This window comes from Penicillium nucicola (assembly GCF_028828085.1).
Source record: "Penicillium nucicola strain IBT 29836 chromosome Unknown utg000008l, whole genome shotgun sequence".
Lineage (NCBI taxonomy): Eukaryota > Fungi > Ascomycota > Eurotiomycetes > Eurotiales > Aspergillaceae > Penicillium > Penicillium nucicola.
Genome location: NW_026643132.1, coordinates 1,759,433 through 1,783,493, shown reverse-complemented (window position 1 = coordinate 1,783,493; position 24,061 = coordinate 1,759,433). Strand labels below are relative to the sequence as shown.

Sequence of the window (24,061 nt, the reverse complement as noted above, 5' to 3'; positions counted from 1 at the left end):
ATCTTATGTGTATATTTTAATACCCTTTCATGAATGCATAAGAATTTCAACAACTCTACAAGATAAGATAGATAATGGCGAGTACCACGGGAGATATAACTTAGCTATGGGGTATGATAGTACGCCCGCGGGATATTGTCATAATACGGCACGATGACCGAGTGAGGGTCATCCGTCAACCCAACCATAGCAGTAGTGATAGGATGAACAGGCTTCCGGTCCACAATCAGATTCAGAAGAGCAGGACCAGGCCGACACTGGAGATCGACAACAGTATCTTTAATCTCCGAAAACCGCGCGACCTTTGCCGCTGCATTCTGCAGTCCCTGGGCTACAACGTCATACTCCGTTGCAGGGCTGAGAGAGCTAACGGGACGAGCCGGATTGGCGAGCCCGTAGACAATATCCTGACCGTTTGAGCTCATGCCCCAACTCGAGTTGTTCAAAACAACAGTGATGATATCCAGATTGAACCTCTTGAACGTATCGAGCTCCATCAAATGGAACCCAGAGGACCCGTCCCCTTGAACGTTGACGACTTTCCGATCTGGATCCGCGATAGCACAGCCTAGCGAGTATCCAAACCCAGTACCCAGAAACCCAAGATACCCCGTAGAGGTAAGGACAGTACTGGGGCGGGCAAGCAAGGCAAGATCAGCCGCCCAAGCGGACGCCTCGCCGCCGTCGAGGACGATTATACTTCCCGGCTCGATGGAAGACATGACCTCCTTCATTGCATGGTATGGGTGAAGAACCCCCGACTCGTTCGCTGTAGGCTCCTTCTCGAACGGGGACTCCAGAGAGTCAAGACTGAGAACCGACTGCACCCAATGCTTGTCGACGACGCTCTGGAACGCGTCTGTGACCTGCTTGTTCATCGTGTGCACGAATGCATCGACATCTGAGATAATGCCCAGATCGACGGGAAGGGAGCGGCCGATTTCGCTTCCGTCGCAGTCGACGTGTAGCAGTTTGCAGCCCTCGTTGGGGATTATGGCGCCGCTTCGTCCGCCGAGGAACATTCCTGTTCGGGCGCCGAGGAGGATGATGAGGTCGGGCGTGGAAAGCTGGAGGAGTGGTAGTTTGGCGAGGGCTCCGGCGGTGCATTTGCTCAGCATGGTCGATGGAGTGGTGAAGGAGGCATATTTGGACGTGTTGAAGATGGGGATGTTGCATGTTTCGGCGAATTGATTGAGGACTTCTCTTGTCTGAGCGGTGATTGGAATAAGTTATCGACAAGTAAGTAATGTTAGCTTATGGAGAAAACTCACATGAGGATGCTTTGCACCGGTTCCAGCTATGATGACCGGCCGCTTGGAAATAGCTACGAGCTCGACAGCTGCCTTGATTGCTTCTTCGTGAGGACCAGGGCGATATATGGGCGGCGAGGCGATTGACCCCCACTGTATCAGCTTAGTATGTACTGGGGAGAACAGCACGTCGATGGGGAAATCAAGTAGAACAGGTCCTAGTTCCTGTTTGTCAGTGTTTGGAATGTCTGATTCGGCATGTCAGTTATATATCTACCAGGAGCGCCGGATTGCGCAACGCGAATTGCATGCGCGACAATCCGTGGACATTCTTCCGGGACGACGACTCTATGAGCGAATTTCGTAAATGGCCTTGCAGCCACGATTTGATCAATAGAGCCTTGCAGGGAGTTGGTCTCTGTGTCCCGCAGCGGCGGAGACGATGTAATACAGAGGACGGGGCTTCGATCGCTGTATGCCGTGGCCAGTCCGGGAATACCGTTGGAAAAACTATATACTAGCCCGTCAGAGAGCCCTCATCACTAGATCTAGGAATGAGAGACAGAGCTGACCCGCTGTTGGCGGTCACAAAGCATACGCCTAGCTTCATGCTGATCCGGGAATATCCCTCGGCGGCCTGCACGGCGACGGTTTCATGTCTAGTGTCTACGAGGCGGATGCCGATGGACTCGCATCCCATGAGAAATGCATCGAGGTGTCCGCCGTGGAGCCCAAAGGCCACCTCGACATGGGCTTGTTTTAGGGATTGAGCTAGCAGATCGCCGCCAGTCAGTTCGCGGTCCGATGGATATTGAAGTTGGAATCCTGCCATGATGCAATGGGTTGATTGCGTGTAGCAGGGTCCGTTGAGATTGTAGTGGACGGTGTCCGTACAGGAGAGTCATATCTGTCGAGGGCGACTTTATACAGAGAACTCTCACGAATCATGCGAGGCCAAGATGCGGAGAAGGCGGGGAACCCTAAGCTCCGAGGTCGAAAGACACAAGTGGCGTATGCAGGAGGAAGCACAGAAGTACAGAAGATGCGGAGAAGATATGTTCGCTGCATAACGGAAAAGATAAAAAAAGCATATGTTTGACTGGATATACTCCCGTCCAAGCCCGAGACAGACACGTACATCAGTCCAAACCCTGCTTCTGCTTAATTAAATCCCTCAGTTGTCTCATAACCGTTTCCTCATTGGACGCATTCTCCAACAGAGCATCCGAAGCATCCAACAAACCCCCCTTGGCCTTATTGACCTCCTGATATTTCCCATCCCAGCTGTAAATCACCTCGGCGTGACGCTGCTGGTCAGCAAACAACAGAGCCACGCTCTTAGCCACAACCTCCGGCGCTTGAACCCCCACCCCAAGAGACTCAATAAACGCCGACGGGATCATCCCAGTGGCAGTCCAAGACGGGGCTACGGCGTTCAGCCGCACCTTCCCCTCAATCTGATGCTCGAGTCCGTGGATGATGCCCAGAACACCGTGTTTGGTAATCGTGTAGTCGCCCGCACTGAAATTCTGGAAAGACGAGGTCGACGCAGTGACAACTATACTGCCCAGCTCGCCGGCGGCACGGTGATCGGAGTGTTTCTGAATATAGTGCGCCGCCAGATAGACAGTGTTGAGAACGCCGACGAGGTTGACGTTGATGGTGCGCATGCTAGGTGGGAGCAGTTCGCCGTGCTCGTCCAGCTTGGCTTCTAGGAAATTGGTCGTGGTTGCCACGCCGGCGTTGGCAAATACGTGGTCGATTCGACCGAACCATTTCTCGGCTTGGACGAAGGCGTCGCGCAGACTTTCCCATGAGGTCACGTCGACAGTCACGAACTTGAATTTGTCGGTTTCTTTGATCTCTTGTGGAGGGTTGATGTCGCTGGCAATGACAGTGGCGCCGTGCTGGAGACACAGGTCCACGGTGGCCTTGCCGATTCCAGAGGCGCCGCCTGTTCTGGTCAGTGGGTAAATTGTCGCATAGTATAGAACTGACAGTACCTGTAATCAAGACAACTTTGTCTTGGAGGTTCAAGGAATCGTCTGAAATTTGAAAGGTCGCCATGGTTGGGGATGGAGAGAAAACGGGGGCGCAGGAGTTTATGTGGACTTTCTGCAGTAGTTTCACGGCGAAACCCGAGGTTCGAATAAAATGGAGCTGATACCGAAGCCTGCTTAGTTGCTAATTCCATTGAGGGGTTACTAGCTCCCTCGGTGGGGTGATACATGCACGGAGCGGGCGATGCAGCGCGAGGGTCGGCTATACTTCTATTTGGAGGTTGGGTCGTTTAGTCTCTTCTGTTGAACAGAGATAGTTAGAAAATAAATGTCTTGATTGCGTACTCTAGATGCTGATGTTTTGCTGATATTTCATTCAAGCCACAAAGGAGGGCGCATATCGAACAGCAGCCCAGCCAAGAACGCCGACGATAGGAATAGCCACGGCGCTGAGCCTCATGATGGAAGCTATGATCTTCGGCTGCAGGAAGTCTTGAACCAAAGCCTGGAACTTCTCAGGCTCATTGCGATCGGGGTATGGCTCCTCTGGAATAGGAAGGCCTAGGAAAGGACAAATACTTTCCCAATCAAGACCGTCCTCGAGTTGAATCAGACACAGACGATCGGCGGGAATTGTCGCCTTTGCCAGTTTGATACTAGACGAGTGGTCAGCTCAGAGGAAATCCATCAGCGGTCAAGATACATACTAGTCCACGTAGTACTGGCGAAGGTTCTCGCGGTTGTCCGGTCCATTGAGCTCTGTGCACCCCGACAAAGCCTTATAAACAAGCTCATTCAGACCCAGAAATTCATAGATGGTGGTATCAAAGTATTTGAGGATGGAGAATGGAAAGTGTTGTCCCATTTGGGCCACACCCCCGGCTGTATTGTTGACAGAGGTCACCCACTTGTCTGGGTCTCGTTCAGTGAGAATAAACTTCACATCTGGATCCTGCAGATATGCTTGGATCAGATCCATGCCCAGGTAGCTGGGAACCTCGATAAGACACTGCACGGTATCAGCCCAATCCTGACTAGGAAAGAATGTCTTCTCACGTCATAGTCCCCAAGCCATCTATCGAAATCCTTCTTGGTAAACTTCTTCACTCCAGCTATTCGATTGAACTGGGCTATCAAGCCCTCTGTGAAAGCCTGCATGTGGGGCACGCCGTTCACGGCAATACATTCGTAGAAATGATAGGTCTTGAACCCCAGAATCTTCATTGCTTGGTAGAGACCCAGCGTTCCAGACCTAACCAATGGTGATTAGTATGATGCAACAATGGGCGGAGAATCGCTCCTACCGACTAGGACTGGCTACAATAACCTTCATCTTGCGCACCGCTGCCGGCATCGGCAGTTGATCCACCTTACGAGACATGTCGGCCGTTCAATAGTTGTTTCCTTTGCTCTGCTTTTGTTTTTGCTTTTTGCGTTCTTCGAGGCTACTACACCTAGAGGCTTTTGTATAATTCCATAAATTCAGGCGTCCAAGTGGCTGAAGCCCAAGCGCAGCCCTCAGACTCACCCACGAGCCTCACGCCAACCCAATGTGTACCAATTGATATGGGATTGATATGGGCGAACAAAGCTGTAGATCAATTCCACAAATCAGATTCGCACCCACCAAGTCCTACCCGTAACCATTACTGTACTGGCCTGGTTGCTGGCGTAAGCCCAGCGCGGCCGACACGGATCTGCCAGCCAGAGCAATGATTGGAACCGACTCGGAAGAGACAACAGCCAATAAACGGCTTGGTGTCGACTTCCAATACGAATTGAAGGGGATGACAGCTAGCTAGACGCGAATAGACCCTTCCAGGGTTGACCGAGCCCAATCATAGCCGCGAATCCCTGCTCATCCCCACCATGACATTCGGGGCCCCATTCAGCCTCACTCTAGTCTTGATGGGGTTATCGGTTGAACTGGATTGGATTACATAGGGACTCTGACTACCTTCCTGTTTTGTCAGAGGCAAATCAACCATCCTGGCGTGAATCGGTTGACGTATTTGCGGATATCAAGTGATATTTTGGTTTACTGTCTACCTTGAAGGCAAATTGCGTATTCTAGTGGAATGGGACGGGTCATTGGTTGGCAAATTGTTCCATTAGGTTTTGATAGTATAACTCTAGTTTGTATATCCAGTTCATTCTGCGTATTAGATTCGGACCATCCAGACAAAGGCAATGTGATGATATCCCCTTGTCAATTATTTGCGCTCAGCTGCTGAATAGCAGCCTGGGGCTCCTAGGAGCTGTTGACTTGATGAGAGCAACGGACGCGCAACACCTCATCTACCAGCCTTCGTGGTCTAGTTGGTTATGACGTCGGTCTCATATTTCCTTTCTTATGACATTCTTGGTAACAAGATTGACATCCGAAGGTCTCCAGTTCGAACCTGGACGAGGGCATTTCTTTTTGCTTCGTGGATATTTTTTTCATTTCTTTTTCTTCTTGGCAAGTTAGGTTAGAGTTTGGCATGTCCGTTCGGTTGCCACTCGTGTTGCAACCAGGGAACCGACAAACTGACATTCCGCTTCGAGTCGAGTTATTGTCATCGACTCGCCGCAATTCGTGGTACCGGCCTTGACTCGGCTCCGATCGCCTTCGATCGATCCCCCAGCAGCATGCTGGCTGGTAGATCGAAAACATTTAAACCGATCATGACCAGGATCTAGGCTTATCATTTCCCAGACCAAATGCATCCCACCGCTATACTTCTTATACTTTCTTGATTTCCTACCTGGATCATCAACATTGCAAAGATGTCGTCCTTATTTGAAAAGTGTCCAGCGTGCAATGCAAAGACCTCGGGACATCTGTTCTGTTCCTCGCCATGTCGCTCGTCCTATCTATCGCCGTCACATCTTCAAGGCCCACTCAATAGCTACGGGGATAGAAGGGACTCGTCCTCCGTGCCGTTTGATATCAAACGTCCGCAAGCCCCATTGCGTATCCAGACCTGCCATGCTAGGTTTCCCAACCCCGGGGCTCAACATATCAATCCGAAATCGTCTGCCCAGACTGGACTGCTGAGCCCGAGCGAGCTCAAACAGTACGAAGACTATTTCGACCAGGATCGAACTTCGAAACGACGCAGTCTATCTTCGTTGAACTCGAGCGAGTACTCGATCACCGTCCTGCCGGCAGACGAATGACCAACGCCTCTCCTCTGTGGAAGGATTCGGGAGAGACTCCTGTGTATATTATATGATGTGAAATTATGTGTAACGGATTTATGGGCAAATTACGATTGTACAACGAGAATTGAAGATTTACTGCGCACTTCGAAACCATATGCTTGACTGCTGCTTCTGCCCCGTAACTATAAAATCGCAGACAATGTTACGGATATTATAATTTGACTAACTCACCCTTTACCGAGCCGGCAAATAAGCAGTCATTCTTTCCCTTGCTCGCTCAACTTGATCTTCAACATCCAAATCCCAAAGCCATCGAGATCGCTCTTTGAGGATTTCTTTCAACTTTTCCGCATCATCACCGACTCCATCGAAACACAATGAAAACAGATAGGCGTTTTCCTTGCTCGTAGTAACGACTCTCTGACTGCGAGGTCTTCGAATCTCATCATACGCCCTGAAAGCCGCCATGATATCCGGCACGGAATTCACTCGAGAATCGCCCAACAGTTCCGCAAGCACATGTGCATCCTCAATAGCCTGGCCAGCTCCAGCACCTTGATGCGGCGTCGACGCATGCGCCGCATCCCCCATAATAGCGATGCGAGACCGAGTATATGTTGATATATGAGGATGTTCAAAAATCGCCCACTGAGACGCATCCGGCATACGCTAAAAAGCCCCAGTCAGTCTCCCAGCATCCAAAATTCAGAACGACCAAAACATACCCCAACAAGCGCCTGCACCAACCTCCCCATCCCCTTCGCATCTCTCTCCATATCCTCCCTCTTAGCCGGACGCACCCAGCCCTCCCCCTCCCACTCAGGACTCAGCACATAAAACCCAACATTCACCTTCTGAGCCCTCATAATCGGATACGAAATAGCATACCCCCCCCTCCCCAATATAAAGCGTCGAAACCCTCGCCCTCCTCTCCCCAACCGCGTCCACCATATCCCCCATATCAAGCACAGCCCGATAGCCATACATACCGCTATAAACGGGCTTGACCATCCCCTCCTCACCACCCAACATAGCCTCCTTAACCACCGACCGAATCCCATCACAGCCAACCACCACATCCGCACTCTCAACACTCCCATCCTGAAACACCAACCTAACCCCCTCCCCATCCCCATCCTTTCCCTCCTCAACCCCAACAACCCTCCTCCCAAAGCTAACAATATCCTCCGGAATCAACCCAACAAGCTCCCTCAAAAAGTCCGCCCTCCGCACCGCCGTCTGTCCAGAAGGCAAAGCCTTCAAATCCATCAACAAACCCCCATCCCGCTCGCCGCCCGCCCACACAAACTCAAACCACGTCTCGCGGAATGCCTCGTAGCCCGGACTGTCGGCGTGCGTCGTCACGAGACTGTCGTAGATGGCGCGGATGGCCGGGTCAATGAGGGGCATGGCGCGGTGCGCGGCTGGGCCGAGAGAGAGCCCCAGTCCGATTTCGCTGAATGAGGGCGCTGCTTCGTACATCATGATGGGGATGCCGCGGCGCAAGAGGCCGGTTGCTAGGGCTAGGCCGCTGATTCCGCTGCCGATTATTGTTATTGTTGGTTTTGGGGGCATGGTTTGTTGTATTGATATTGGTATAGGTATAGGTATAGGTGGGAATGGGGGGTGATTTTGGAATTGGGATTGGAAGTTGGTGTTAGGGTTGTTTATGTCTTAAGTTAACGTTAACGTTAAGTTTATAAAGTACTACAGTACAAGTCAAGTCAAGTCACAGTAGTGCTTGTCTCTGCAGGATTCCCTGTCCCTGTTGCCGAGTTGCGGGGGTTTGATTGGATTTGGGTTTATTGGGCGTTGCACTGCGACTGGATATCTATACAGTACTACAGTACAGTATAAGTTAAGACCGGCTTGGAGCGCCGGATTCCACATCCAAGCAGGCTAGATCGAGGGGTAAGATAGCTGCTGCTGACTGTGCAATGATTGTACTTTACTGTATAATTGGGACGTTTGTTAGTCTCCCCGCGGTGGCGCTGATCTGCATATCTAGCGCGGGACGTTTGCTTCTTTCGTCTTTTCTTTGCCGAGATGTTGATAAGGGGCTAAGTTACGGAGATTTGCGGCACTAGAATTTGATTTGGAATTCGATTTGGAATATGTATGAAAATCCCAATGTTTCTAATTTAAATGGTGGATCTGGATGGAGAATTATTGATATTAAATTGGAAGAGTGGTTCGAATAGCGCCAGTCATCACAATCACTTGTCCACGCGGAGTGAGCTTAATGGGCAAGTCTCAGGACATGCACGTCTGGCACAGACAAGGACAGTACAGTATATTCTTAAAATGGTACTCAGGGTGGAGCCGCGATCCGGTCGCGTAAATGGATGCCATTAACAATGCAAAGGAAGGCAGGTGGCATGGCTATGGGGTAAAAGATATTGGCAGCCCGGTGTGGTTAATAGCACAGTCCGGTGCGCGAGAAAGGGAAAAAAAAGGTATTGTAGAAGAAGAAAATAAGGAGAAGGTTAAATCATGGGGGCTGGTACAATCCGCTGACGCTCCCATTTGGGCTGTGCGAATGGGTCGTCGCGGGAGTAGAGCTCCGATCGGTCCCAGTCGGGGTCGCTGTCTATTGTGGATTGTTTGTCGTCTGGACGGAGGGGTGTGGATGTTCCTGAGTCGTCGAGGGCGCGGCGGAAGCGGATGAAGTCCTCTGATCCGATTGCATGTGCGGGCTGCATTGTTCCTGCTTGGATGGACTCCAGGGCTGCGCGCTGTAGGTGGCGGATGTCGTCTCTCAGGCCGCTGACTTGGCTTTCTAGATTCCTGCGCGCGGTTTGTTCGCGCCGGAGGAGCGTGACTAGGGTGCTGTATTGCTCGATTGAGACGCCTTGGTAGTCTGATAGGGATGTTGCGGATGGGGCGGGGCGGAGGGTTCGCGAGTTCAAGGTGTCCTGGCGGATTGTACTCGTGCTCGAAGGTCGGTAGTCAATGGTAGGGAGAGGACTTGCAGAGTCAGTGCTGTCTGCTGGAGACCGCAGGCCCGGGGAAACCTTGCGTGTCTGGGGTGGATAGGAATCTGCATGCTGGGGAAGTCTTGGACGGGAAGTCTTGTCCATGGGACTGTCTTGGGGAGATGTTTGCATTCTTGCAATTGCGAATTCTAGGTCAATCATCTTCACCTCTAGGGTGGTCAGACGCTGGTCTAGAGTGACACTGTCGTCCTGTTGCATAGAGCCGACAAAGCTAGCCACATTTGGCGGAATAACAACTGGCTCAGGGCGTAGATCAGAGCCAGTCAACGAAGGAGCGACGGATTCGCGAGCCACGCTGGTTACGGTTGTGCCAGTCGACGGTCTTGTAGACTGCCCGCTGTTGGAGCTTTCCTCCTGAGGTGATCTTGATTGAGCAGTTGAGCCGGGAGCAGATGTTGTGCGCGGGGGCCAAGCATCGACTGGTGGTGGCGGTGGTGACCAAGCGGGTACTGGGGGCGGTCGTTCACTGAGTTCGCGCAAAGCCTCGACGCTCCTTGATATTCTATTCGAAAGCAAACTATGTCTTCGCTGTTCCGGTGCAACTGATCTATCATCATGGGGATCGGATATAGCGGAAGCCACCGCAAAGCGAGACTCATCATCGGAAAAGACAACACTAGGAAGAGTCGCACGTCGCCGGCGCGGTGGTATACCACCCGCCAAGGAGCCGCCCAAGGAGGCCGGAGAGAGTGGAGACAGCGGGGAGAGATGCGTCTCTGCGAGCTGAAGATTCTCTGCAGAAAGCGGACTACTCCGATTTGAGGCCAAGTTCAAAGGAGGAGGAACAGCCAAGAATGGCCGCCTCGTGCCAGGACCAGTAGGCCCAGCCCTCCTGACTGGCGGCCTTGAAAAAGCCGATTCATAGGGCATTTCTTCTACCCCATCGGTTTGGCTCTGTCGTTTCCGGTTAAAGATCTTCCGCATGACTGTTTTCAAGGTGCTCCCCGTTCTGCGATGTGTCATTGTCGGCGGAGGGTGAAATTCCATTGAGGGCAAGGCCGTGTCATAATTATCTCCATTGTGAGAGGCCGGATTCGAGACCGGACGCTCTCCGCGCGCGGGCGACGATTGTTGTCGCAGACTCCCACTCCCGACTGACTCGCTTCCAGCGCTAGCAATTGATCGTGCAGCGTTTCTCGACATGTCTGCGATTGTGGTACGGAGGCTCTCACGCGACGAGGACTGAAAGTATAGGATTTTGTGCGATTTCCAATTTGATGATCATTAAAATTTGAATCCGTCACGGGCACATGGGGGGTATATATCGTCGCAAGAAGTCGCAAAGAAAGAGTCGAATGCCAATGAGTGTGAGCGAGTGTCAAGAAAAAGAAAACCGAAGGGTATAGGGCATCAAATGCAAAGGGCCGCTCAGCGGGAATCGATTCGAAGAAAGACTGGGGAATTTAGTCGGCTCGTGGGACTGGGCAAGAAAGCTATATCAAACGCATATTAGTCGAAGAAGCAAGAAAGCGGATACACCAAACGCGACCATACAAAGAATATAGTGCTCATAATGGCAAAGGCTACACAATGCGTTTGCCAAATCAAAGAAAGTCGAAAAAGGGGGGGCGAGTAAAACGAATGTCGGAAAAGAAGATGAAACAAGAAAGGGGAAGAGCTGCAGCTTAAGCTATCCCCACAGTCACAATCAGGGCAGTGAAAGTGGATGGAAAGAAAGGTGGAGGCCTTTTTGTGCGGCCTTCGACCTTAAGATAGCATATGGCGCTTTGAACACAGCGCTAGCACAGTAGTTGGCAAGTTGCTTTTCCGGCCCAACCCTAAACTGCAGCAGAAATGCAGAAGTCGAATCAGACTGCAGGATCGTCGGGATTCCAAATGAATATCGCGTTGGCTTCGAGACCAAGTGGAGCCGGGCCAGCGAACGGCTTGGAAGCAGAAGACCCGCTCGAGATTGCAATGGTATTGGCAGCTGGCAGCGGCTTGAGCTTTGGGTATGGCTTCATCTTTGGCCCTGAAACACAGGCGCACAGACAAGAGTCGGGCAACTCGCCAGCCAAGTGGCACCCGTATTGCCTACTGTATGTGCTGGGCCAATCGGTCGGATAAGATCATCGGCCCCCAAATCTCCAAGATTGTAAGAGAGAGAAGAGTCCAATGATCAGCCGGGGGATATCCCTCGCTTTGCATGTCTCGCACGGGTATGGTTTCGAGTTGAGACGGTGTGCTAAGCCCTAGCTGAGTTCGGGTATTCAAGCGAGATCTACGATGTTCTTTTTGGGGGGGGGGGGGTCCTTGCATGGCGCCACATCTAATCGATCAACAAAATCGAGTAAATCGAGTAAATCTAAAGTGGGGAGTTTCTGGAACGCAGAGGGCCCTCCGAGGCCCTGCTGAGGGGCCATAATAGCCGGTCTATTCTAGGATGTCGCTGGCGTCGGGGTAGCGTAGATCGGCGTTTTCCTCGAGAAAGTCCATCCAGTGTTTGAGGAAGCTGCTTCCACTGTAGCATGTCGATCAGTATCAAGCATCAAAGTCAATGGCGCAGCGCGCATGAGGTACTTACTGGCTGATCGTCTCTGAATCTCCGCAGATACATAGATGTCGCTTGGGTCGCGTCATAGCCACTGCACCCTCGTTAGTTCCCGTTTTGGTTCTCTGCAGGTACACGACCGGACTCACCGTTCAGCCGTCGCTTCTCGCCGAGGAAGCCCACTTCGTGCTGCTCATTGCTGCGCACTAGGCTGACCACCACGGCTTCTTTCTCCCGACCCTGAAATCCGTCCACGCTGCCAAGTTCAATGCCTGGGTATTTCTCACGCAGCATGCGCGATAAGAGAGCCAATTGGCCGTTGTAAGGGGTAATGACAGCAATGCTCTCGGGCCTGATGCCTGCATCAACCAGATTGTCCACATGTCGGGCAACGACCAATGCTTCCATCTCATTGCTCTTGCTGTCGCCAAGCAAACCCTTCTTGCCCATCTCGTCATCTTCCGCCTTCTCGGGGAAATCACCGCCTTGCGTGTCCCAGAAAACCAACGGTTCTTGTGTGTCGTCTGTGCCTTGTACCTCGTAGGGCAGATCTATCAGCAATCGGGCTTTGACCGCCTCCCCTGCGATCAGCTTCCCCTCGTAAAGTTCATCGGATGGGAAGCGCATGATCTTCTCATGCATTCGATATTGTGTAGTCAACATGCGTTTGATACCAGGGCCATGTAGCGCCAGTAGACGATCGAACAGTGTCCGTTCCAGGGAGACGCCTTTCAACAACTCTTTATCCGGTGAATCCTCAATCTTGCCGTTAGGTTTTGCTTCCTTGGATTTCTGACCAGTGGACTTGACAGTCGGGGGAAGCTGCAAATGATCACCTGCAAGGACCACTTTCTCTGCACCCAAAAGCGAGATCCAGCATTGTGCTTCCAACGCTTGACTCGCCTCATCAATGATCACGACATCAAACTTTTGATTCTTGAGCTGATGGCCACCTGCTCCATGAAGAGTTGCCAGAACAACGCTACTCTCGCGAACAAGGTTATCCACGCATTTAGACTCGCGCTCCCTGAACTCCTTTCGGAGCTGCTTGAGGTCATCGTAAATTCCCCGTCGCTCGCGACCAGAGCGTGTCTTCCGAATGCTAGCTTGCTTTTCATCAATCTCTTTTCGAATATCTTTGACAATGCTCGCAGCATCAGATGTCTGCGTCAGAACCTCGAGAGAATGTTCCAGAACAGAAGGAAGTAGACGAGCCGGATGCCCAATGCGAACAACAGGGACCTTCTTCGGAGCCAAGCGCTCGACGATGTTATCCACAGAAACATTGGATGGACCACACACGAGAATGCGCTTCTTCCGCTGAACCAGCTGTAAAATCAGCTCAATCAAAGTATGCGTCTTTCCAGTCCCAGGTGGACCATGAATAAGAGCAATATCCTGCGAAGCCAGCGCAAATCGAATAGCATCCCTCTGAGAATCGTTCAAGGTCGGATCAATGAATTCAACAGGGCCAGCCTTCTCTTCATCCGGCCGGAGGGGAGTTATATGACCAAAAGCAACACGCATGAAATGCGAATAATCAGACTCCGTCATCTTGACCATCTTCTCCATCGTCTGCCTCATCCTGCAGAAACAGAAAGTCAGTAAACGTAAACATCCCCACACGCGAATCTCCAGACAATCGCATACCGTCTATACGTAACATCATTGGCAAGCTTGATCCTGCCACGAAAGTCAGCACCTGCACGCAGACCAGACGGCCAACTGAAAGATTCAGAACAAGAACATACGCCCACAACTTCTTCCCCCACAGCTCCTCAACAGCCTCATCGTCCTCCTTCGACCGTGCCCCACCACCCTGCTGTCCAAACGCAATCCAGACAGCCCGATCACTCGTCCTGGTAACAACACCCTCAGGACCACCCTTCTCCCCCCTTCCCATCCTTGTCCTTGTCCTTCCCATCCTTCCCACCGGCACCCTTCTTCCCCCCAGCAGCAACATCATTGACGCGAACAACATCCCCGACCCTCAATCCATGCGCAGAGAACCTAGGCGTCCCATCCGAAGCTCGGGACTCTTCCGACGTAATCGCCGGATCGGGCGTGAACTCGCCGACGACACGGCCGCCAAGACCGGTCCGGCATTGCGAGAGGACGAGCCCTGTGAGCGCGGAGCCGGTTGCTTGGAGAGTTCGGCGTGTCTGGGGGGAGACAGAGGCGGCTGTGCTGGCTAGCTTTGAGGTTGAGACTTCGGCGTCGTGTTCGGCGAGGAGGAGGGCTAGCTGTGTTTCTGCGAAGTGGGGGATTGGGATTGCGGTTGCTGGTGGCATTTTGGGTGGTTGTGCTGTTTTTATTCTGGTATTGGAGGGTAAAGCGCTGTGATTCTTTCGATTTGGATTGGGACTTGAATGAGTGGTTGTCCCGTGTTGGTGGTTTGTTCGTGGAGGTGTTTTGTGGTGGGCGTGCTGGAGGGACGGGGTTAATGAAGCTCGAAGAAGCTTATGTCCGATGATATCATTTGGTTAGTCAGCTGTATAGATCTGGTCTGGTCAACGTTTTTTTCTCTCTAGAGATGCTGGTTTTCGATTGGAATCAATAAATTCCACTTGGTTTATAAAGCCAATAGCTGATATAAAGGGGGAGATGCTTAGTGGAATATAATTTGGGGGAGAGGGAGCGAGGGGTGTTGCATACATAAGTTGAGATACATGACATAGCCTAACATGATATAGAGACTTACGAAAGGTGAGAGGTGTAGCACGTAGAAATCTACAAAGGCAAAGGGTCTACAAAAGAGGAAGGGTAAGAAGAACGGTAAGAGGTAAGAGAGGAGAGGGACAAGATGAAAAGTGAACGACAAAAGGTGAACGACAAAAGGTGAACGACAAAAGGTGAACGACAAAAGGTGAACGACAAAAGGTGAACGACGAAACGTGAAAGCACAAGACACCCATCCAAAGAACTCTTCTCCAAGCTCGAGCCACTGGCCCAAAGAGTGATGAAAAATAAAGATCCCACGAAGGGAGAGAGCAAAAAACTTATCCCTCTCAATGTCCGAAGACGATTGAACAAATGGTCACCCCCGAAGGAAGAGAGCATTTGAAATACTCATATTCTTGAGCGTGAATATTCAGAGATTTAGAGATATCAGAGGAAACACGATGAAGAAGGAAGAAAAGAAGAAGAGAAAGGAAAGCCAACGGGCCGTATATATAGACGTAAACAACGCTAAGCCGGATGAGGGAATCGACACTGAGAAGATGCGCACCTGCCGTGCAGAGGAGGCGGTGGTTTGAGACACACTGAGCACCAATGGTAATGTGAGCTACGTCTCGGACGGTCAAGATGCAGCTAAGGGTAGTATTATAGTAGATGCCATTCCTGTAGATCTGGGGTCTAGGCTCGTAAGTACACAGCTAAGCTAAACAGCTTCAATCTTGACCTTTGGTCCATCTTCATCTCCGAGCTCTCTTTTAGCTCCAGGAGTTGGCTTAGACCCTTTCACTTCGCTCATACAAAGGCCCTTTCCGAAAAGATAGCAGTCACCACATCTACGCTTGACCGGCAGACACGCCGTCTGCCCAAGCCCTACAAGCAACTTGTTAATCTCATGCCACTTCTCATGTGGCAGCCAGGACTGTAAAGCCATTCGCGTCTCCTCGGGCGTTTTCGTCTTATTCCAGCCCCATAGATTGGTAATGCGGTGGACGTGCACATCAACCCCGATACCCTCGTGCTTACCCCACGCAGCACTGAGACAGAGGTAAGCCATTTTGGGGCCGACGCCGGGGAGGGCCATGAGTCCTTCTGGCGTGGACGGGATGTCACCATTGTGATTATCGCGAAGAAGGAGGGCGGTAGCTTTGATATATTTAGTTTTGTTGTTGTGGAAGCCGACTGTGCGAATGAGTTCGTTCAGTCGTTCTGGCGAGACGGCCAATATATTGGTCAGATTCAAAGTGCTGTCTTTCGTCTGGTTTGCGATAGTCCATTTAGGTGGGTCAGGATTGTCTTCGAGCTTGATCTTGACGTCTTGTTCTGCGATTTCCTGCTTCAAGTCTGTAGCCGCAGCATTGGAATCCGATCCTAGCTCTGTGTGCAGTCGTTGCATCGCAACTGCAGTGACAGTATCTTTCGTCTGGGACGAGAGCATCAGCGCAATGAGAGTCTGGAATCGTTGATCCTGGGGTGCAGATGCACGCCAGTGTAGCTCTGCACAGCCCATTGTATCGACCGGCGCAGTCGGATTATCCTCCCTCATCTTCTTGACGGTGTCATACATGATCTCCCAATTGGACGGTGGCTCGATCTTCACGGAACCGTCGGCATCGCGAGTTTTCCTCGCCGGCAAGCGACGTGCTCTCGGTTTCGGTGCGGGTTTCTGATCAGGCTCATCCTTCACGATAGTCTTGCGGGGTGTCCGAGGACTCTTTTTTGTAGTTGATGTAGTGGCAGGGCTTGCGTTGCGCTTCCGACGTTTCAAGGGGGGTTCAAGGAGGTCTTCGATATCCGCCGTATCGACCGAGGAAAGGGAAGATTCATCGTCGCTGCGAGCGGCAGACAGACTGGGAGGGACGGAGGTAGTCTCAGATTTGACGGTCGGGACAGCAGGCGCATTGTCAGTCGAATTGGCACCGTAGGCAAAAGCGCTCAAGACGCTGGCCTTTCGATCAGAACCGCGCGTCTGGCGTCGCGCAGGGGGCGAAAGAGCCTGCAAGACCTTTGCGGTGTCTTTGGAGGCACGAGAAGTGCGCATTATCAGGATCGAAGGAACAACGCGAAGTGTTCGGGGGTACAGTAGAGAGGAGCGACGATCGCGGGTTCACATGGAGTGGATTAGCAATAGCGGAACCCCAGCCTCGGCGCAGACCGTCTCACGCCAACTCCAACTCGAACTCCCGCGATCGTCTTGTCTCTACACTTTCTCGTTCATACACGCTTATCCATTCACAATGTCGGGACCATCAAGTAACACGACACAGCGACTCATTCGCGAGCTGAAGGACTACAGCAAATCCCCAAACGAGGCACTTCTCCACCTCGGCCCTGTCGACGATGAGGACCTACTACGCTGGGAAGCAGTGCTGAAGGGCGTGAATGGGACGCCGTATGAAGGTATGTCGAATCGCACTCAATCACACATCTTCCCAATCAATTAGTTCCTCCGCTGGATCTACCGCCACATTCCATCTCCAATCCCCCCTCGGCCTCGGCCTCTGCTTCTGCTTCTGCTTCACACTCATCCACCCCCGACCGACCGACCCTCACTAACAAACCCCAGATGGCCTCTGGCACCTCAAGATCGCAATCCCATCCAACTACCCTCTCTCTCCCCCAACAATCCACTTCACGACGCGCATATCGCACCCGAACATCTCTTTCAGCACAGGCGAGATCTGTCTGACGCTGTTGACGACGGAGCATTGGAGTCCGGTGTATACGCTTTCGACAACTTTGACAGCCATTCAACAGTTGTTGACTGATCCACAGCCTGATTCACCACTCAATGTTGATGTTGCTGCTTTATTAAGGGATGGGGATCTTGCGGCTTGGGAGAGTGTTGTGAGATATTGGACTGGGGAGGAGAGGTGGAAGGGGGCGGGGAATCTTGGGCGATGATTTGTCTGTGGGGATTGCTTTTTTTATACCGGACTTATGTGATTGTTTTGTGATTTTGATCTTGTTTCTTGTTTCTTTGGCTTGCTTTTGGTTAGATTTGATTGCGCATACCATACCCCTCTGCACATTCCGATCATCTACATCTTACATATCTCCGACATTTTTTTCCCGATACATCTACAATTACGAGGGGAAGAATATATTGAAGCACTTTTTGCATTATCTTCAGTGAAGATGGCTAAAGACTAATCACATGAAATATTAGCGAGTGCTGTCCGCTGTAAATGTCCCACATTGGGAATCAGATGCCCCATGGCTGAAATGACGCCGCCCATCGAGAACGCTTGTAATAATGAAGGAGGGGCATGGTTGGTCGTAACGGGTCGTGCTAATGAATGGTTGGATGACAATCGTCATAAGAAATGCAGAGCCGATGCGATGTTGCTGGAAAACGCCGGTAAAATGGATAAAAATGCAAATGGCGGGTGAAGATCAAATTGAGAACAATTACAGTGCCATGGCGACCATGATGGCACCACCGATGATGGCGATCACCTCACGAGTCAGACCGGCAGTCAGCGAGGCACCACCGGTCTGCAGACCGGGGCGGGCGGTGCTGCCACTGCTCTCAGAAGAGCCAGTTGCAGTGGGGTGAATGACGGTGATGGAGGTGATGGTGCTCACACTGCCATTGGGCATGGTAGTGGTGCTCTTGTAAGTGGAGGTGTAAGAGCTGGTGTTCTGAGTCGTGTGGGCGGCAGTGGTGGTAGTGTCTTGGCTGGTGGTGCTAGACGAGCTGGATGAGCTGGATGAGCTGGACGAAGTGCTTGCCGCAGTGGTCAGAGTAGATGGAACACTGGTAGTAGTCGAGTGGGTAGTCTGAGCACTCTGGGTAGTTGAAGGAACAGAGGCACTGGTAGTCGACTCAGTAGTGAGGGTGGTGTCGTTGGAGGTCGAGCGAGTTGAAGTGCTAGAGCTAGAGCTGGAGCTGGAGCTAGCCGAAGTGGTTGGCTGCACAGCGGTGGTAGCTGCCGCACTAGTCGTGTTGTCGACACTAGTGGTGGGCTCCGTGGTAGAAGCCGAAGTGGTGGGGTTGGCCTCAGAAGTGGTGGGCTCGACTGCCTGACTGGTGGTGGCGACAACAACAGAGGTGGTAGCCTCAGGACTGGCAGTGGCATTGGTCTGACGCTTGGCAAGACGGATCAAAGTAGCAATGGCAGGTTCTTCGTCTTGAAGCGCCTCGGCGGCGTGGAGGTCAGTCGGGAAAATTCCATGGCGAAACTTGGCGGAGAGAGCATGCAAAGCATCGTGGAACGAGGCGGCCTTGATGTCGGCAAGCGCTTCCTGGAGAGACTCACGGGGAGTAACGTCCTCGATCTGGTCAGCTGCAAAGACAGCAGACAGGACGAGCAGCGTCACGAAGAAGAATTGCAAAAAGTTGAAACGCAACATGACTGATAAGCAGAGGGCGATTTGGAGATTGGGGGAGTGAGATGAGGTGAGATTGAGATGGGGGGAGATGGGGGAGGATGGGAGATGAGAGATGGGAGAGGAGAGAGAAAGATGAAGAGTAGAGAAGGAAAGAGAGCAGAGCAGAGTGAAAAGATAAACAAAGCTGCGATATCCCGATTCAGCAGCAGAAAAGCAGAAGGAGCAACCCCAAGTCGATTACTTGTTTTCGGCTTTTTTCAACACTAGCGATAAACACCTGTTTAGCGCTCGGAGTGGGCTTTTTTAGCTTCCATGGATGGATTGTCTTGGACCGTTGCTCTCTCTTACTTGGCTGCCTTGGAATTTCACATTTTCACCTTTTCACACACACACACACACACGCCAATTCCAACTGATATTACACCCGAATAAGCACAAGGTGGTAAGGCGTTACATGCAGTTGTTCACTTGTTGCGCAGAAAACTTTGCTGATAGTTCGTGTCGGGATCCACAAGCCCCATTGGCTTGGTCTCACTGAAAATAGCACCAGAATAGAAATAGAAGTCGTGTCGTCAACTATTGTTTTTATTGACTTTTGAGGGGCTCACACCAAATAATGTCCCTGGTAAGACTACTAGGTAAGACTATCTTCAATGTGCGGAGTACTCCGTACGGTAATGCTGGACTCCGCTACACCCTATGAGAAGCTCAAGTATACGAATAACAGTACCCAGCTCTGGTCGGGTCCATGGCATCACGAACCGACCGCGGCCGATCCAAAATTCCGAACTCCATGTCCATATCCAAGGTGACCCGGATTCCTTCGGGCGGGTTGAGGATAGTACTAGTGCCATTTAAAGCGAACCGGCGATGCCGTTCATCCCGAGCCTGCCACTGACTCCACAACCGGTCAATCATGCCATGATGCAACATAAAAGCCGGATCCTGTGGTGAAGCGAAAAGATCTTGGAGTGTTGAGCCTAGACTGAAATGGCCGCCGCCGTGGACGCCGAGAACACCCTCGGCGTTGGCGGGCCAGTGGTCCATGACAGTCTGGAAGTCGACGATGTCGGTCGAGGCGAGCAGTCTGTCAACGATGGTTTCGTTGTTGTAGTTGGTGCTGACGAAGTTGTTGAGGCTTCGGTTGAAGCAGCGCGGGTTATACTCAAATGCCGGAGCTGGGATTTCAGTGAACGAGGCAAGATTCCTGGAAAATGGACCCAGGTGGAGTTCCATGTCTTTGAAGGGCCCGCAGCGGACACAGCCGCCGCCGCTCCCCCTGGGCAGGGTTACGCTGCCACCTTGGATGCTTACTTCGTCGGGGTTGTATTCGCCGTCGCCGGAGAGGGAGCTGTCGCTACAGTCGAAGAGGGGACTGGCGGCGAGGTTGTTGGCCCAGTGCGGCCAGTTCCAGTACCTGACGTTGTTAGTTGTTAGTTTTTAGTTGTTAGTTTGGCGGGCGGAAAGGGATTGACTAACGGGAGTTGTCCATTGTATCCGCACTCATCGCGGAGAGCTGTCTCCCAGAGCCAGAGGAAGTGTCGGTGCCATGGCAGAAACAGACCGCTGTAATGGACGTTGAGGGTGTAGTTGATGTGGGTTCTAGAGTCCATGTGAGTACGCAAGGGAGGGAAGTATAAACTCGAGCTAACATACGCCACAAAATCATCGAACCGATTCCGAACGCCGGGGAAATCCTCTCTCGGGAGATGCTGAGGTTGCTTTTGCATACAGAGTACGGCGTCGGTATATTCAATGCGCTCGGCAGGCGTCAACTGGCCCCTATTCGATGTCAGTAATTGTGCCAACCACACAGCAGAATCCGGCACACCAACCATTCTTTTCTAGTCGCTTGGTTGATCGGTCCACACGAGTCCAACTTATGCGGCAATAACGAAGCACCAACTGAGCCCACCGCAAGAGCCAAAAGCAAAGAAGAAAAAGCAACCATGCTGTCAATCGTTATTTGACAAGCCCACAACCCAAAAGCAATCGCAGAATAAAATATTCCAGTCTGCATTTTACCCCCAGACCCAGGCCTTCCTTTATAGTGCTCAATTCTCGGACCAGATAAACAGAACGAACTTGCGCACCCCTTGTATGATCTGTAACTAAATGGATATAGCTTCAAGGTTCAGCCATCGATCCCACCAACCCACGCCCGAAGATCAAGAGAAACCAGGAACAATACGAACTAAGCGGGCCCTGGTCCCGTCCACGGGTGTGGGTGTGAGCTGTCACCATGCAGGGATCAATATGGCGTGAAGTATAAAAGTCCGGTATGCAACAGGGGCTTTACAGCAGTTTGTGTCATGCTTGAGAGTGAAAATCCAAAATTTTTCCGTTCTTGATTGGGATGAGCATTTTCGTCTCATTTGTCGTGGGCCTCTGGTTCTGGACTCGCTGTGCAGTAACGGTCTTGGGCTTGGGTGCATTAGGGGGTCGAGCTACGTGCTTGGCAGCATATTTGATCGGAGAAGAGAAGGACATGTCCTCGGTAAAATTACCTACTCATGTTTTCAGTAGTTCAGAGAATATGTTCCTTTCGTTTTTCCAGGTTCCGCGTTTTTGTCGGGATATTCCCGTCAAACCTGGTCATTTTCCAGTGTCGTCGGGCGATGTTTATAGTTGGACTGAGACACACATGGCTTTACTGTAGCTCTTATGTATGCATGCAAGTCATATCTAGTCAAATCAAGTCATACTAAATTGTCACACGACAGGTTTTAAGACTTACTAGTCAGCAGGTGTTGATGCTTGGATGAACACCACCGAAAGCTTAGCGTAACCTTCTCATGCCAATACTAGTAAGTTATAACAGGAGAAACAGCCTCAACTATGTATTCAGAGAAAGTGAGCAAGGCAAGGCAAGGCAATGTACCACACAAGTGGATGATATTAAACGCCTCTAGCACGAATATGAGTGCAAAAGTACCAATTCCCAACATGGGACAAACAACACCAGGAAGAAACTAACAAAAGACCCCTGTAGCCCCATCAAGAGCAAGATCAAACCCCAACGAAGATGAAATCATTTCCACTTCCTCTCGTACACACCAACCCACTCGCCCCATGCAGCAACCTTTCCATCGATCTCCCGCGCCATCTCATCAACAGTGGGGTAAGCACTCAACCTAGCAGGATCAACCGGCTCGGTCAGAGCAACCAGGGTGAAAAAGTACCGATGGGGTCCATGACCGAGTAACGGCCGAGGAGGAATGTAGACATTCCCCCTGCGATTCTTGCCATATCGGAACCCACCTTTAAGAACTCCATCTTCTGTGGTAGGCTCGATATCCTCGGCGGATATGGTCGTTACAGATGCAGGGATTCCATAGTAGATACCGTGGATGATGGGATTCGGCAGTGGCGCATCTGGATCCTCGTTGATCAACAGATACTGTTTGATCTCGGGTGATGCCGTTGGCCAGTTTAGCGTCGGGAAACGGCCCACCCCGTCTGCGGAGTGCTCCACGTCCAGGTTGGATCCTGAGGAGCCTACTTCTTGACATTCGAGGTTGAGGGTTGGTTTGGGGAATTGGGAGAATGCTGGGCTTTTGGAGAAGAGCTTGGCATCGCGGCCTTTGGCGTTGGCGAAGAGCCAGCTTAGAGTGTATTCGATGTAGCTCGACATCTGGGTTGAGATTAGTTTATAAACTGAGCTACTGTCTTGTCTGTGGGACGCTTACCTTGAAATTTAGGTATTGAGGATGAGGGCTAAGAATATTGCACAAGTCAAAAACGAGAAAGCGAGGCGACCAGTGTGCCTTCCTATTTATTACTTTGGTCCCGTTTCCGGCCCGTTAACGGGATTAAACCTCATCGACTGTGTTCTATTCAACTTCAACTCGCACTTGACACGAAGATATCTTCATGGCCTCATAGTCGATCACACGGGAATTAAGGTTTCGTTCACATGGGATCGAACAGGTAGCCAGAACTGGTAGTCCGAACAGGTAGCCCGAATGGGTAGCCGAGCCATAGCCACTGCGGGGACTGAGCGGATTTGGGGGGATATATAAATCCCATCCAGAGTTTGTATTCAGATCGAATATCAGTCCAAGATTTCATATACTAAATCCGAGCTAAACATCTGCCATGGAGGCGCTTCATTCCTCACTGGACGAGGTGCTACCACGAGCCTCGGCTCTCTGGGTCCACATTGTGAACAACTACTCACCCCAGAAAATCGAGTTTCTGGGCACGCTACTTGTCCAAGTTGTCGCATTCTGGATACCATCTCTGTGCTACCTCTTCTTGGATGTAATGGCACCATCCTTCTCAGAACGCCATAAGATCCAACCAGCGCCCAAGCAACCAACCCGGCGCGAGATACTCCGCTGCTTGAGCGTCGTAACACAGAACCAGATCCTCTCGTCTGTACTCCATATAGGAATGATACACCTATCCAGTCAAGCAGGCTCAAAGCCCTCGTACCGCATCGAAGCATCATTGCCAAGCATCCTAGAGCTCGCACGCGACGTCGTCCTCAGCCTGTTAATGCGCGAAGTACTTTTCTACTACAGCCACCGACTGCTGCATATCCCATTCCTCTACGTGCGCATCCACAAGAAGCATCACCGCTTCACCGCTCCCATCGCACTGGCTGCTCAATTTGCCCACCCGCTCGAGCAAATCTTCGCCAATGCATTGCCCATCTCGTTGCCACCGCAATTCCTGCACAGCCATGTGTTGACATTTTGGATCTTCCTAGCTTGGGAGCTCTTCAATACGGCCACCGTCCACAGTGGATACGATTTCTTCCACAACAAAGCCAAGATGCATGACCTCCACCACGAGAAGTTCAATTTAAACTATGGGACTGTGGGACTGCTAGACTGGGTGCATGGGACGAATAAATTGGAGAAGCGACGCACTGATTAAGATGCGGCTTTGATTGGCTCGGTTTTTGATTCGGAGTCACACCCTACTGCAAGCTTTGTATAACTATAGTCCAACGAAAACGCTGTTGCTTATTTCGCTGTTCTGTCCGAGTCCCTGCCGATATTCCCCGTAGCATTTGGAGCAGTCTACACTCGCCCTGCGGGGATAGAGCCCAGGGAGAATCCACAGATGCATCTACTGCTTATCTCCAGACCTTCAGATGCAAACAGTACTCTAATTCGTGACTCCATCCCTGCTTATCGCCTCCAAATGACCCCAACA

The 24,061-nt window shown here is 51.5% G+C and overlaps 14 protein-coding genes across 14 annotated transcripts; 4 read left to right on the top strand and 10 right to left on the bottom strand.

Annotated features, from left to right (window-relative positions):
- Nucleotides 1-104: 104 nt before the first annotated feature.
- N7511_008169 (thiamine pyrophosphate-binding protein) lies at nt 105-2,082 on the bottom strand (the record flags this gene model as incomplete). Its single annotated transcript, XM_057130546.1, has 4 exons — nt 105-1,208; nt 1,272-1,468; nt 1,528-1,760; nt 1,823-2,082. The coding sequence occupies 4 exons, from the start codon at nt 2,080-2,082 to the stop codon at nt 105-107; spliced, it is 1,794 nt and encodes a 597-aa protein (XP_056982329.1).
- A 307-nt stretch (nt 2,083-2,389) lies between these two features.
- Nucleotides 2,390-3,317, bottom strand: N7511_008168 (uncharacterized protein; the record flags this gene model as incomplete). The annotated part of the gene is made up of 2 exons (XM_057130545.1): nt 2,390-3,204; nt 3,254-3,317. The coding sequence occupies 2 exons, from the start codon at nt 3,315-3,317 to the stop codon at nt 2,390-2,392; spliced, it is 879 nt and encodes a 292-aa protein (XP_056982328.1).
- A 309-nt stretch (nt 3,318-3,626) lies between these two features.
- Nucleotides 3,627-4,631, bottom strand: N7511_008167 (sulfotransferase family protein; the record flags this gene model as incomplete). Its single annotated transcript, XM_057130544.1, has 4 exons — nt 3,627-3,906; nt 3,958-4,259; nt 4,307-4,502; nt 4,555-4,631. The coding sequence occupies 4 exons, from the start codon at nt 4,629-4,631 to the stop codon at nt 3,627-3,629; spliced, it is 855 nt and encodes a 284-aa protein (XP_056982327.1).
- A 1,388-nt stretch (nt 4,632-6,019) lies between these two features.
- Nucleotides 6,020-6,412, top strand: N7511_008166 (uncharacterized protein; the record flags this gene model as incomplete). Its single annotated transcript, XM_057130543.1, has 1 exon — nt 6,020-6,412. One exon carries the CDS (start codon nt 6,020-6,022, stop codon nt 6,410-6,412), a length of 393 nt encoding a protein of 130 aa, XP_056982326.1.
- A 219-nt stretch (nt 6,413-6,631) lies between these two features.
- On the bottom strand, nt 6,632-7,972 carry N7511_008165 (uncharacterized protein; the record flags this gene model as incomplete). The annotated part of the gene is made up of 3 exons (XM_057130542.1): nt 6,632-7,066; nt 7,123-7,251; nt 7,286-7,972. The coding sequence occupies 3 exons, from the start codon at nt 7,970-7,972 to the stop codon at nt 6,632-6,634; spliced, it is 1,251 nt and encodes a 416-aa protein (XP_056982325.1).
- Nucleotides 7,973-8,883: 911 nt separating this feature from the next.
- N7511_008164 (uncharacterized protein) lies at nt 8,884-10,536 on the bottom strand (the record flags this gene model as incomplete). Its single annotated transcript, XM_057130541.1, has 1 exon — nt 8,884-10,536. One exon carries the CDS (start codon nt 10,534-10,536, stop codon nt 8,884-8,886), a length of 1,653 nt encoding a protein of 550 aa, XP_056982324.1.
- Nucleotides 10,537-11,187: 651 nt separating this feature from the next.
- N7511_008163 (uncharacterized protein) lies at nt 11,188-11,460 on the top strand (the record flags this gene model as incomplete). Its single annotated transcript, XM_057130540.1, has 1 exon — nt 11,188-11,460. The coding sequence occupies one exon, from the start codon at nt 11,188-11,190 to the stop codon at nt 11,458-11,460; it is 273 nt and encodes a 90-aa protein (XP_056982323.1).
- A 306-nt stretch (nt 11,461-11,766) lies between these two features.
- N7511_008162 (putative DNA helicase) lies at nt 11,767-14,175 on the bottom strand (the record flags this gene model as incomplete). The annotated part of the gene is made up of 6 exons (XM_057130539.1): nt 11,767-11,854; nt 11,918-11,978; nt 12,034-13,469; nt 13,535-13,567; nt 13,636-13,743; nt 13,769-14,175. The coding sequence occupies 6 exons, from the start codon at nt 14,173-14,175 to the stop codon at nt 11,767-11,769; spliced, it is 2,133 nt and encodes a 710-aa protein (XP_056982322.1).
- A 1,091-nt stretch (nt 14,176-15,266) lies between these two features.
- N7511_008161 (endonuclease III domain-containing protein) lies at nt 15,267-16,601 on the bottom strand (the record flags this gene model as incomplete). Its single annotated transcript, XM_057130538.1, has 1 exon — nt 15,267-16,601. One exon carries the CDS (start codon nt 16,599-16,601, stop codon nt 15,267-15,269), a length of 1,335 nt encoding a protein of 444 aa, XP_056982321.1.
- Nucleotides 16,602-16,797: 196 nt separating this feature from the next.
- On the top strand, nt 16,798-17,464 carry pex4 (putative ubiquitin conjugating enzyme (UbcJ); the record flags this gene model as incomplete). The annotated part of the gene is made up of 2 exons (XM_057130537.1): nt 16,798-16,960; nt 17,127-17,464. The coding sequence occupies 2 exons, from the start codon at nt 16,798-16,800 to the stop codon at nt 17,462-17,464; spliced, it is 501 nt and encodes a 166-aa protein (XP_056982320.1).
- Nucleotides 17,465-17,971: 507 nt separating this feature from the next.
- Nucleotides 17,972-18,916, bottom strand: N7511_008159 (putative GPI anchored cell wall protein (Dan4); the record flags this gene model as incomplete). The annotated part of the gene is made up of 1 exon (XM_057130536.1): nt 17,972-18,916. The coding sequence occupies one exon, from the start codon at nt 18,914-18,916 to the stop codon at nt 17,972-17,974; it is 945 nt and encodes a 314-aa protein (XP_056982319.1).
- Nucleotides 18,917-19,603: 687 nt separating this feature from the next.
- On the bottom strand, nt 19,604-20,846 carry N7511_008158 (tyrosinase family protein; the record flags this gene model as incomplete). The annotated part of the gene is made up of 4 exons (XM_057130535.1): nt 19,604-20,312; nt 20,375-20,497; nt 20,552-20,677; nt 20,731-20,846. The coding sequence occupies 4 exons, from the start codon at nt 20,844-20,846 to the stop codon at nt 19,604-19,606; spliced, it is 1,074 nt and encodes a 357-aa protein (XP_056982318.1).
- Nucleotides 20,847-21,926: 1,080 nt separating this feature from the next.
- N7511_008157 (YbhB/YbcL family Raf kinase inhibitor-like protein) lies at nt 21,927-22,529 on the bottom strand (the record flags this gene model as incomplete). Its single annotated transcript, XM_057130534.1, has 1 exon — nt 21,927-22,529. The coding sequence occupies one exon, from the start codon at nt 22,527-22,529 to the stop codon at nt 21,927-21,929; it is 603 nt and encodes a 200-aa protein (XP_056982317.1).
- A 464-nt stretch (nt 22,530-22,993) lies between these two features.
- Nucleotides 22,994-23,779, top strand: N7511_008156 (sterol desaturase family protein; the record flags this gene model as incomplete). Its single annotated transcript, XM_057130533.1, has 1 exon — nt 22,994-23,779. One exon carries the CDS (start codon nt 22,994-22,996, stop codon nt 23,777-23,779), a length of 786 nt encoding a protein of 261 aa, XP_056982316.1.
- Between the last annotated feature and the right edge of the window lie 282 nt (nt 23,780-24,061).